At 33.9% G+C, this 14249-nt stretch overlaps 1 protein-coding gene across 4 annotated transcripts in view; it reads left to right on the top strand.

Moving 5' to 3' along the window:
- The window catches only part of cnih3 (cornichon family AMPA receptor auxiliary protein 3), a 41527-nt gene that overhangs the window by 11048 nt on the left and 16230 nt on the right, over positions 1–14249 (top strand). For all 4 annotated transcript variants that reach the window (XM_048207288.1, XM_048207287.1, XM_048207290.1 and 1 more), the window contains exon 3: positions 6825–6872. In XM_048207288.1, the coding sequence (XP_048063245.1) occupies positions 6825–6872 (48 nt within the window). The remainder of the gene's footprint in view (positions 1–6824; positions 6873–14249) is intronic.

The raw sequence follows: 14249 nt of genomic DNA on the forward strand, positions 1-14249 counted from the left end.
TGTGTTCATTCTTTCAGGCCCCTTTTACATCTGGCATTGTGCGTTTCAAATCCAGACAGAACAAATATTTCTTAATCAGTATTTTTTAAAGCTGAGAAATAATTTATGCAATTAATATAGATGCATTAATTCACACAATTAATACAGCAATTGTTTTTTTTTTTCTTTTTTTTGTGTTTTTTTTTTTTTGAGGCTATGCTAATATTTTGTTTACCAATTTCCTGTGGCTAGGGTCATATTCTTATGCTGTTTGTGTTGAAACAGGATGGTACACATGTACCCTATAAATACTTTTTTCTCCATTTTATCCTCAGATATTGAAAAAAAACAATTAATATCAGTATCGATATCACTATTGGTATTGGTATTGGTATCAATATCGATGACAAAATTAATTTATCAATAAATTCTCCATTTTATCCTCAGAAATTGAAGGAAAAAAAACAATTAATAGCAGTATCGATATCACTATTGGTATTGGTATCAATATCGATGATATCGATCAATATCGATGATATCATTGACAAAATTAATTTAATTTATCAATGAATTCTCCATTTTATCCTCAGAAATTGAAGGAAAAAAACAATTATTAGCAGTATCGATATCACTATTGGTATTGGTATTGGTATCAATATCGATGACAAAATTAATTTAATTTATCAATAAATTCTCCATTTTATCCTCAGAAATTGAAGGAAAAAAACAATTAATAGCAGTATCGATATCACTATTGGTACTGGTATTGGTATCAATATCGATGACAAAATTAATTTAATTTATCAATAAATTCTCCATTTTATCCTCAGAAATTGAAGAAAAAAAACAATTAATAGCGGTATCGATATCACTATTGGTATTGATATCAATATCGATGATATCATTGACAAAATTAATTTAATTTATCAATAAATTCTCCATTTTATCCTCAGAAATTGAAGGGAAAAAAAACAATTAATAGCAGTATCAATATCACTATTGGTATTGGTATCAATATCGATGATATCATTGACAAAATTAATTTAATTTATCAATAAATTCTCCATTTTATCCTCAGAAATTTAAGAAAAAAAAACAATTAATAGCAGTATCAATATCACTATTGGTATTGGTATCAATATCGATGATATCAATCAATATCGATGATATCATTGACAAAATTAATTTAATTTATCAATAAATTCTCTATTTTATCCTCAGAAATTGAAGAAAAAAAACAATTAATAGCAGTATCGATATCACTATTGGTATTGGTATCAATATCGATGACAAAATTAATTTAATTTATCAATAAATTCTCCATTTTATCCTCAGAAATTGAAGAAAAAAAAAACAATTAATAGCAGTATCGATATCACTATTGGTATTGGTATCAATATCGATGATATCATTGACAAAATTAGTTGTTCCAATTTAGCAGACTTTAAGTATATCAATTTAGTATACCAAAAGTACAACTGCAGGGTACATAAATATGTAAATATATTTGTAGTATACTTAGCATAAAATAAATGTATTTCAAATACATTTTGGTATATTTATTTATTATTTATTGGCATATTTATATATTCACTAGGGCAATAATATCGATTTAACTGTACTGACAGACAAAATGTGAACTGGATTGAGCTGGATAATGCCACTAACTTGACACTGAATTTGAATTACCATTGAACTGATTTAAGCTGAATAATGACACTATTGTCTTCTGTAGAGCTGCTTATAGCCGAGTTGAACTTGTTTCATAATTGATGAACTTTACAACTTTGACAGTGAATTACAATTTAAGTGAATTGAAACAACATTGAACTAAACTGAGCTGAATAATGTTACTTATCTTCTGTTGAGCTGCTTTATGGGTGAAATTAATTTACTTCTATAACTGATTTATAGAGTTATATAAGAGTTTTAAAACATTATTTTTTATATGTATATTAATATGAAAATAATTTGAAAGTGTGAAAGTGATTCAGTGTGCAATTATTATTACAGATTTAAATGTTAGATACAATTGAGATTAATTAATCACAGAAAACTGTAATCACTTGTTTACTCAAATCACAACCCTAGTTTTTTTGTCTTATTTTCCAGTAAATAATGTCTAAACATATTTGAAACAAGATACTTGTGAATCAAAATTGCACAAGGCAGAATACATCTTGAATTAAATGTACTTTTCTTACCTCAGTTTTGCAATTTTTAAGCATAAAACAGAATGTAGTGAGGATTAAAATGTTCAACTTTAATGTCTCTGATAAATCAAAGTGTGAGAGCTAGCAGAACTGTCACATTTAACTGCCCTTGAATGCCGTTGCCCGGCTAATTCTGTGAAGGCATTCAAGATGTAATTCTCCAGCAATTAAACACTTCTGATGCTATTCATTTATAAGATGCTCTAATAATCCTTGATGAGTTTTCTTTATGTGTTGAAACGAGGCATCTTTCATGTTAACGTTATGAGCTCATTAGACGGAATTTGTATCTGCTGTGCTGCCTGATGTGCGCAAGCTTTTAATATTTTATCACGCTAATGTTCTAGACAGACTTTACCACGCATGTGGCCGATTTCAATGTAAAACAACACTAAATTAGAGCTATCATTATGTTGCTTGCATGACGGCAAGTGTTTTATGATCCAGATGTTTGTCAGCATGCACAATATGACCAATCCAACACATCAGCTCAGCTTTTTTTTTTTTTTTTAGATTTGGGTCATGGACGAATAAGGTTTTTAAAAGTGTAAAAAAAAACAATGGAGATGTAATTCATTTTAAGTCATTTTTACAAGATGGACAAAATTTGTCCAAAAAAGTTTCGGTTTAACCAAAATTTCAGTTTTACCGAATGACACTTTTGGTTATGCCGAATGATGATATTTTCAAACACTGCTAACAGGCTAATATCTAGCTAGCTAGTTTTTAAAATATTCCAACATTTTCCATGTTTTATAGCAGTTGTACCGAATGACCTGATGTTTCGGGACATGTGTATGAGCAAGTGAAAACATACATTTTTCAAATAGTTAAGAGAGAGTTAGTTACTGTCACGATTCCTGTCACTTCCTGGACTCCAATTCCCATAATTCTCCCTGCCAGTCACCTGCACACACTCCACACTAATCACTAATCACCACACCCAGCTGCAGCACATTAACGGACTATAAAAGACTCTCATTCACCACACATCATTGCGAAGTCTTGTTAACTATTGTTGCATTACTGAGCGTTATTATTCTGTCTGCCTGTTTACCGATCCTGTTTGCTACCCGTTTACGATTCTCTGCCGCCTGCCTTTGGACTGTGTATTGTTTCCTGACCTTGTGAGTGATATCTGCCTGCCTCGATCTACTGCCTGTATCCTGACCACGATTCTGCCTGTCCCTTGCTGTTCCTGTATGTCCCTGCTTTGACCCTGCCTGTACGACCACGCTCTTATCTAATAAAAGCTTGCAGTTGGATCCCTGCCTGAGTCCCACTTCGTTACAGTTACTTTGCTTCATGACCATGTGGTCCTTTGCAGGTGTCTGAATGATGTCACATCCTGTCACATGATATTGAATGCATGACTTGATCCAAAATGGTCCCTTCATATTGGTTACACCGACTGACATTAATGAAATTCATTTTTCCAGACATCACAAAGCGACTTCTACACATAATTTTAATACCATTATGCACTATGTTGATATATGATGTTATAAAATCAACCCAGAATAAAAAATATTTAAGATATTGTAATCACAAATGAAATGGCTGTATTGGCCTTTGGATGGTTAACAGAATGACCTTTTGACACTTCAAAATCTTTATATGTAGCAAAATATAATTAAAACCTTTTGGATTCAATAAAAGAGATCTAGTTGTACTACCTTACATACTTTGGATGTTATATCTTTGTATTTTATTATTATTATTAAGGCCTTAAAAAAATGACCTGTCACGTCACTTGACTTGTTTACTTTCATAGACATGTAATCCAAAACAACATTCAGTACATTAAGGCTTTAAATTTTTTTTCAGTATGTGTGATCCCTGTCAATCAAACCCATAACTTTGACGGCACCAAGATTTACCATTTGAGCTACAGGAGAATTGCTAAAACATTTGCTAATTGTCTAATTCAGAGCTTATGGTAACAATATTACCTACCACGTCCGCCTTAGTAGAGGTCACACAAACCTCCTCAGGGCACACTTTGAATTGGATACGGATGGTCCCTTTGGGGTCAAATAGCATCTGTTACTCTCCATACCACTCAATTAGCTGCATGAGCTGACCATTTTACTCTGGCATTGAAACTTAAACTGAAGAGAAGAGAGAGAGGTAAATGAAGGGTGCTTCAACAGACACAGCAGTAGTGGGTTTCTAATAACACACAGCTCTTATATTTTTACTTGAGTCGGAAGCTCAAAAAACATTTCTTGATAACCGGTTTTGTTTCAGGGCCCATATTTTACATTAGAAAAGCCATATATTATTTTTATAAAACAATTGACAATTGAGGTTTCTAAAACAGATTGAGTTATCTAAAACAAGTGAACCACTATTTAATGTAGTCTAGGTCATATTTTATTATCATTTTTTCTTCACATTGCATGTTTTATTTATGATTTTCAAGTATGAGGGGATGCCAAGCTAAAGTGACCAAAATAATTTGAGTTTGTTCAGAGGCTGAGATTTTGATCACATCTGTTCATGCTCTTTTCACGCCATTGTTATTGGTATGCTGAATATTATTTGCACAACAGAGATGATAGACTCGGTTCTGCTGTGTTCGCATTTGTGTCTCCATCAAAGATTACTCATTTGTACGTTGCAGATTCCATGTCTCGAAAACATTATATTCTCGCTGCTGTATTGACTCTCTGTCCTGTATTTAATATATTGTTTACACTGTATGCCAGCACTTGTCAAGCAGAATTTGTGCTGACGAATATTTCAAAGGGAGCTGAGTCTAATTGCCTGCTAATTAAAAGTGCTGATACGGCTGCAGTTATCTCCAGTCGCTTTGGCTGCCAGTGGAATATATTTGCATGCTGTTGTTGAGGAGGGGAATGGTGTGAAAAAATGTCTTAAGCAAATTTGGAAGTAACTAAAATGAGGTACGGTCCAAAAATAGTCAGAGTTCAGTGTAACTTTCATGGATGTTTGGTGTAATCTCTGAAACACAGCTGTGTGCTGAAACAAGACAGTGGGAGGCTGCCAATCAAAGCCTTAGAAAAAAACTGTTTAAAATGCACTGAGGAAACTTTGGGAAAATAGCTGCATATATCAATTATTTTTAGCAAATTCAGCGAACAGAAGCATCATGTCACTTTTTTTTCGCCAGTGGATATTAAATTATTTGTCTCTTTCATAAATATATTGTGAGATCACTGTAGTAAAAACAGTTTAAATACATCAATCTAATTTATAATATAATATAAAATAATTATATATAGTATTATATACAGTATAATTATATTATATTATATTATATTATATTATATTATATTATATTATATTATATTATATTATATTATATTTAAACAAACAAAAACTTTTTACTTCGATATATTATATTATTTGAGCCTGGACATGTCTTATATTAGCAATTAAGCAATTAAAAAAAATTATCTTGCATCTTGCTTTGACTTCTATTGGTGCCTCTCAAGAAAAAGAGGTTCATGACGCCCCTGTCTGAAAATCATTTTGTAAAAAAATATATACTAGGAAAAGATGAAAGCTTCATCTTTAGTCTTTAGTGTGTGTGTGTGTGTGTGTGTGTGTGTGTGTGTGTGTGTGTGTGTGTGTGTGTGTGTGTGTGTGTGTGTGTGTGTGTGACTGACTAACAAGACCATAAAGACAGTATTCTTGCTGTGAAGGAGTTTTGTTGTGGTCACTGTAGTTCTGTGTATTAGTGAATAACAGTACATTATTTACAAGTGCAGGCTAGTAGTGTAAATAATGCATTGGGTTGAATGAAGTTAAGTTAAAATGTAAAAAAAAATAGCAATCAAATATGTATGTTTAGACTTCATTACTGCAGAAAACAACATCTTTGCACTCCTCCTGCCAAAAGGCAGTGCTCTTTTAGGCAGTGCCACTCATGTAAGATTTATTTGTGCCCAACATACATCCATACATGCCTCCCATTGAGTTCTGCTTCTATTTGTGCCTCAAATATGAACAATTATTCCATTGTGCATATAAGAGAAAAAAATGCAAAAAAAAAAAAAAAGAAAATACACCTAACCTGAGCTAAGTAGACCTTGCATTCAAATCTCTGTTGAATTAGATTTAATCCATTGCACACATGTGATTAAATGATAAAACACTGACTATACTATGTCTGGGAGTGTGTATATAAAAACAGATTTTGAAACATTCTCCCTTGAGAGTACCGCCACTTTTCCCGCCCCCCAAAACGTACATGTTTGGATGTAATGGCCATATGCCATTTTCACATGCCATTCAAAAATCTCCCTGCTGTTTTTTCCACCTCTTGGCTGTTGTTTTTCTAAATGCAAGTCCCTTGATGTCCTTGCCAGTGTATAGTGCTCTATGATTCTCCAAGGGAACGTGGGCCAAGAGCTCCAGAAAACACGAGCTTCAGGCAACAGTGGCATGTCAAAGGAATAACCACTGTGCCACAAACACATATATTCATATACACTCATAGACATTAAGTCTAGTTAAAAATTTACAAATCCACCCTACTCCTACTATTTGATGGATCACAACGTTTTAGCAAATGAAGGATGTGGCCTTCATACTAGTTTTGTCCTTGAGACAGGGGTTTTAGGTGTTATGGGAGATTTAACAGATCTTTATTTCTCTTAACAGCGTGAAAGGCTGCGGAATATTGAGAGGATCTGCTGCCTGCTGCGAAAGGTATGTAACTTTTGTCTTTATCTGAGGGGAATTTGAAAGTTTTAGAATCAGTCATTGGAAAATCCATGGTGATCGACCACTTTTCATCATCATCAGTCGGCTGCAAATATTTGTGGTTTGCAGGCGTCAAGAATAAATGTTATAAACGTTGGTCCTATCACATATCAAGAGACCCTCGATGCCATACAAGAGCTTAAAAATGGCAAAGCACCAGGATGCGACTTCTCAATTACACCTGAAGCGCTCAAATATGGAGGCCTGGCGATAATCGAACTTCTCCACCAAATTTGCAAATTACGTATACAACCAAGAGACTGCACCAAGGCAACTAATGACCACTTTTACATACACTGTAAACCCGAATAAGTTGGCGAAACTCAAAAAATTTGAGGCAATCAGTTGCCCCAATTTTTAAATTAAGAAATTCAAGGTTTAAGCAAGCAGAACTGCTTTTGTACTCATACATTTTAATTGTTTTTAAACTCATACATTTAACTTAAAATTATCATGTAACCCCAATGTAAATATTTTTATTAGTGTAAAATTAGCTAGCTACAACAAGCTAATTCAGAAAATGCTCTCTTGTTAATTTGCTAACATATTAACAATATGGTATTGGACTTGCTGAATGAGTACAGCAATATAAAGCATTTAACATACTTGCTCTCAAACCAAGCTACATGCACCACTTATCACCTTGATGATAACTCTCCAAAAAACAACATTAACAGAAACTCTTTTAAATTAGCATAACAAAACTTTAATCACTACTAAATCTCCCACTTAAAGGTGCCCTAGATTCAAAATTTGAATTTACCTTGGCATAGTTGAATAACAAGAGTTCAGTACATGGAAAAGACATACATTGAGTTTCAAACTCCATTGCTTTCTCTTTCTTATGTAAATCTCATTTGTTTAAAAGACTTCCAGAAAACACGCGGATTTCAACATAACACAGACTGTTACGTAACCGTCGGGGTGTACGCCCCAATATTTGCATATGCCAGCCCATGTTCCCAACATTATGAAAGGCATTAGACAAGGGCAGCCAGTAACGTCTGGATCTGCACAGGTGAATCAACAGACTAGGTAAGCAAGAACAACAGCGAAAATGGCAGATGGAGCAATAATAACTGGCATGATCCATGATAGCATGATATTTTTAGTGATATTTGTAAATTGTCTTTCTAAATGTTTCGTTAGCATGTTGCTAATGTACTGTTAAATGAGGTTAAAGTTACCATCGTTTCTTACTGAATTCACGGAGACAAGAGCTGTCGCTATTTTCATTTTTAAACACTTGCAGTCTGTATAATTCATAAACACAACTTCATTCTTTATAAATCTCTCCAACAGTGTAGCATTAGCCATTAGGCACGGAGCACAGCCTCAAACTCATAGGGAATCAAATATAAACATCAAAATAAATACTTTACTCACATAATTCGAAGCATGCATACAGCATGCATGACGAACATCTTGTAAAGATCCATTTGAGGGTTATATTAGCTGTGTGAACTTTGTAAATGTGCTGTAATATAATCGAGAGCTCGTGTGGCAGGGAGCACGCGAATTAAAGGGGCGGCGCACTGAAAAAATCAGTGCATAGTTAATGATGCCCCAAAATAGGCAGTTAAAAAAATTAATTTAAAAAAATCTATGGGGTATTTTGAGCTGAAACTTCACAGACACATTCAGAGGACACCTTAGACTTATATTACATCTTGTGAAAAAGCATTCTTGGGCACCTTTAACATGAATCTTGCACAAGAAAACATTATACAACACTTAATTTTAGCATTTACTGTCCCTTTCGAGTGCCATGGGCAAAGCATGATGAGACATAGAAATCCCAGCCCAGTTTCAGTTAAACTTAAGTTAATCTAAACTAAAAGAAATATGTTCATAAAACTCAAAACAATGAAACAGTTCAGTTAACTTAAAATATATCAGTTCTGTGAACTTGAAAGAAAAAGAAAGTTCTAAATACTCATAAAAGTTAATTTGATTGAACTAATTTGTTTGATTTAAGTTTGTCCTACTCAAACCAATTAACTATTTTGAGTGTTAGTGTTTACAGTGTACATTCGAGGTGATGTACTGCTTTTTACGCTTTGCCTGACATAGCCATATTATATAGCATACTGTAACAAAAAGAATTTGTCCTGGAGTCTGTGATGAATGGGGTCCAGTTTGAGTGATGATATATTATATTATTCTAATATGAAGAAGAAATATCTAGAAATGTCATGGTCACTAATCAAATTTAATGACCATGGGGTCTGATGTTCTTCTCAAATCATTTTGGAGAGCATTATCAGGTTTTACACAAACTTGTGGAGTCAACGTTTTGGCTAACATTATTATGCTGAAAATATAATTTGAGTTTATTATTGGGAGTTTATTGTTTAAGTTTGTTAAAACTGTTTTCACTTGTGGTCTCAGTTGTACTAATGATGACTTCTTAATTAAAGGTATTATAAAAAGTGTTTCCCACACATTTTTAGTGTGAAACTGAACGCACTGTTGTGGGTGTTTGAACATTTGAATCGAAGCACTGTTACAGGGAGCCATAACCTGTTATGTTCCATATATATATTGTGCCAACATCAGCGGAACGCCTTACAGTCGCCTTCATGAGTAATATGTCTCGTCGTATGAGGCTCGTCTGGAGACCCAGCTGCACTGTGTGCATGTGCACCTAGCTGAAAAGGTTTCTGCTGTCACTCGGTTTCACCTGACTGCAAATGTAAAAGAAAACACAGCCTGACAAAAACACTTATCCAAACAGTGTCCACAAGGGCTTCATATGTTGAGGTGAACTGTCTGCGATTTTACAGATACACCATTTATAAAATGGTTTACAGCTTTAAATTGTGATTGTACAAGCCACGTTTAAAGCAATTGTATGTATTTAAAGCTAATGGAAAGGTGACATCTATGCAGTTATTGCTTTTGCTCCTTCTTTCCCTTCCCTCTTTGTCTCTCAGTAGGGGTCTTTATACACATGGGGCATGCGGTTTGTCATTTATTATCATTATTAATTATCTTGGTTGTAAACACTTAGCTTAAGGCTCTTATCACACCCTAATGGGCCACAGTCTTTGCTTTGACTGACATGAGCTCAATGATAGTTTGTAAGAATCAAGCCCAACATTAAATAAACAAAAGTTCATTCTTATTCTGAACAGGTAGTCCTAACAGTTGCGGATCTCTTCACTCAGCACATAAGAGTTTAATATATTTGTGCAAGAGAGAATAAACTGAGTTTTTGCTAGTGTGACAGTTTTATTGCTGAGTGCATCTGTGGATTGTGCATCTTTTTAGAATGAAATATTCAGTTATGCTCACAGGTATTCAGTGCTAGGGTGACAAAAGGTAGCATGAGATCATTTATTTTCCCCCACTAAAGGTGCAGAGTATTTTTCACAGCCGACAAACAAACATGCATGTTTTCTCATCTTTGCTAGGCTGGTATAAATGCCAATCTTTGACATCTGTGTCATTGTGTGTGTTTTCACCAAACCACACAGAGCATGAAACGTCTGGAAAAACAAGAAAGGAATGGTGTTTGAGTGACTTATGCTGAGTCACACAGAGCTTCTTTGCAAAGTGCCAGCATATTTTTAGACAACTGCTAACACGTCCTTTCAGGATCCATAATTCAGATACTTTGCACCAGTAATTTATACATATTCAGTAGAGTACGTTTGTTTGTAATATATTTAAATATATTCTACAGTGGATATGTAAGTATATATAACTCTAAGGGGTCAGTAGGATTTTTAAAATGTGTTTGAAAGAAGTCTCTTATGCTCACCAAGGCTGTATTTATTTTATTTAAAATACAGTAAAAACAGCAATATTGTGAAATATTATTAAAATTGTAAATAACTGTTTCCTATTTTAATATATTTTAAAATGTAATTTATTCCTGTGATGGCAAAGCTGAATTTTCAGTGTCACATGATCCTTCAGAAATCATTCTAATATTCTGATTTGGTGCTTAAAGGTGCCGTAGAATTAAAAATTGAATTTACCTTGGCATATAGTTAAATAACAAGAGTTCAGTACATGGAAATGACATACAGTGAGTCTCAAACTCCATTGTTGCCTCCTTCTTATATAAATCTCATTTTATAATCTCAAAGACCTCCGAAAAACAGGCGAATTTGTTACGTAACAGTCGGGATCATTAATATATACGCCCCCAATATTTGCATATGCCAGCCCATGATCAAGGCATTAGACAAGGGCAGGACGTCTGGATCTGTGCACAGCTGAATCATCAGACTAGGTAAGCAAGCAAGGACAACAGCGAAAAATGGCAGATGGAGCAATAATAACTGACATGATCCATGATAACATGATATTTTTAGTGATATTTGTAAATTGTCTTTCTAAATGTTTCGTTAGCATGTTGCTAATGTACTGTTAAATGTGGTTAAAGTTACCATCGTTTCTTACTGTATTCACGGAGACAAGAGCCGTCGCTATTTTCATTTTTAAACACTTGCAGTCTGTATAATTCATAAACACAACTTCATTCTTTATAAATCTCTCCAACAGTGTAGCATTAGCCGTTAGCCACAGAGCATTAACAAACTCTTTCAGAATCAAATGTAAACATCCAAATAAATACTATACTCACATAATCCGATGTATGCATGCATGACGAACACTTTGTAAAGATCCATTTTGAGGGTTATATTAGCTGTGTGAACTTTGTTTATGCAATGATAGAGTCGAGAGCTCGGGAGGGGGCGGAGAGTGTGAGCAATTAAAGGGGCCGCAGCCTGAATCAGAGCATTTCTAATTATGCCCCAAAATAGGCAGTTAAAAAAATTAATAAAAAAAAATCTATGGGGTATTTTGAGCTGAAACTTCAGACACATTCAGGGGACACCTTAGACTTATATTACATCTTGTAAAAAAACGTTCGATGGCACCTTTAAGAAACATTTCTTATTATTATCAATGTTGAAAATGATTGTGTATTTTTGTGGAAACCGTGATATTTCTTTGGTGAATAGAAAGTTCAAAAGAACAGCATTTATTTTGTAACATTATAAATGTCTTTACTGTAACTTTTGATCAATTTAATGTGTCTTTACAAAAACAAAATATATTAATTTATTTCAAATAATAATTAAAAAAAAAATCTTACTGACCTCAGCATTTTGATCGGTATAGTGTATATGAATTAGGTTGCATTTTAGTGAATTGAAATAGTTTCAATAAAAAATCTACCTTGTATTTCTGCCAGAAAAGAATATGGCTCTGAATAAATTATAAATTATATTATCACCATTCACCATAGAATACATCACTTCTGTTGTGGCCTGTAGCCCAGTGCTGTTTTCTAGAAAATTTTAAATAATCTTTAACGCATATAATTTTGCAGCAGTTTCAATAATAAATGACTGAAAAGTTTTTAATTTCATGTCCATCAAAAAATGAATAAGATAACTGCACATGATAGTTTACTGTTCTGTAAAACTGTTTTCAGTACAATACAATTCAGAACCAATTTATGTATAATAATAGTTTCATTTTGCTGTCAAGTTCTGTCCCTGCATTTTAACATCATTGTTTTGACCCTGTCTTTCTCTTAAGCTAAGCTTTTCCCTCTAACTCTGAAGGTCAAGGTCAATATTCCAGCAGCCAATCAGAGCCATCCACTGGGGGAGTGCGGCGTAATCCCCTATGGTTGCCAACGCTGTGTGTTTGTTCTTCAAACGAGAAGCTACTTTTTGATGTTGCAGTACAAACGTTTCTGTCCTCTCATCACTCCACTTCACACTTGCATTCATCACCAAAGGCATTTGCACAGAATTTGCAATAAATGGAAATGACAAGGTAGAGCTGAAAGCCAGAGAATCATTCATAAAAGACCTGTATGATATGCCGCAGCCCCTTTCACTTTGGAAATTGATGTTCCAGTACATGGTGAAACACATCATTCAGGATATGACACAGAGCATAAAATATTTGATAAGACTCTTTTGAACTGAGGGTCTGAGATCTGTTATTTTGGATCTTTTCAGAGGGCCGCATTTGTACTAGCTAGAGAGTTGCACCAAATGGAATCGCAAAATGACTGTTTTCGAATAGGTTGCCTGAACATTGGTCTGACAAAAAAAAAAATGAAAAGAAAAGAAAAAAAAGGGCCCTCCAGTTTCTTTTTATGTCCTAAAGAGGACATACTGGCACAGTTTACCCCACTACCCTATTCTCTGTGATTTATGAAAATGTTTCTTTTTAGATTTATACATCTAATATTGGGCAGAAAAACAGATGTCAGCTTAAAGGATTAGTTCACTTTCAAATAAAATTTTCCTAATAATTTACTCACCCCCATGTCATCCAAGATGTTTCTGTCTTTCTTTCTTCAGTCGAAAAGAAATGAAGGTTTTTTGATAAAAACATTCCAGGATTAGTAGGGAAGGTGTAGGACACACACAGCGTAAACTTTTTGAAGAATACGGAAATGCGGTTTTGGCTTACAAAGGCGATCATTTGTTTATATAAAGCATATACATTTACATTTTTTTCTAAAATGACCGATCGTTTCGCTATATAAGACCCTTATTCCTCGTCTGGTATCGTTTAAAGCCCTTTGAAGCTGCATTGAAACTGTAATTTTGACCTTCAACCGTTTGGAGGCCATTGAAGTCCATTATAAGGAGAATAATCCTGGAATGTTTTCATCAAAAACCTTCATTTCTTTTCGACTGAAGAAAGAAAGACATGAACATCTTGGATGACATGGGGGTGAGTAAATTATCAGGAAAATTTTATTTGAAAGTGGACTAATCTTTTTATACAAAGTAAACATTTTCCAGATGTTATTTTGGTATTAATATAATGCTTAAATTCTGTCATCATTTACTTAACTTTATGTTCTTCCAAACCCGTATGACTTTCTTTCCGCTGCAGAACACAAAAGAAGATATTTTGATGAAAATTGTAGTCCATTGACTTTCATTAAATGGACCAAAAAAAGCTCGGAGACATTTTTCAAAATATATTCTTTTGTGCTTTAGGTTTGCAATGACATGAGGGGGAGTAAATGATGACGAAATACTCATTTTTGGGTGAACTATCACTTATAATGAGATTTTATACACATAAATGCGGTCTTTATATTTCAGGTACAGACACTTTCTTGCAAGAGAATCATCATACTTGGGGATCTTTGGCATAAAAAATGTTGGACTACTTTTAATTGACTACTTGCTTACATTATCAGATCAGTGCTTATTGATGGCAGAAATATGTATACAGTCAGAAACCTCATCTCAGATTTGTAGACTGCAGTGTTTTGCCCCAAACATTCTTAAGTCTCTCCATCTTATGACTTTTCCAAGCAATCCT

This window comes from Megalobrama amblycephala, linkage group LG11 (assembly GCF_018812025.1).
Source record: "Megalobrama amblycephala isolate DHTTF-2021 linkage group LG11, ASM1881202v1, whole genome shotgun sequence".
NCBI classification, from domain to species: Eukaryota; Metazoa; Chordata; class Actinopteri; order Cypriniformes; family Xenocyprididae; genus Megalobrama; species Megalobrama amblycephala.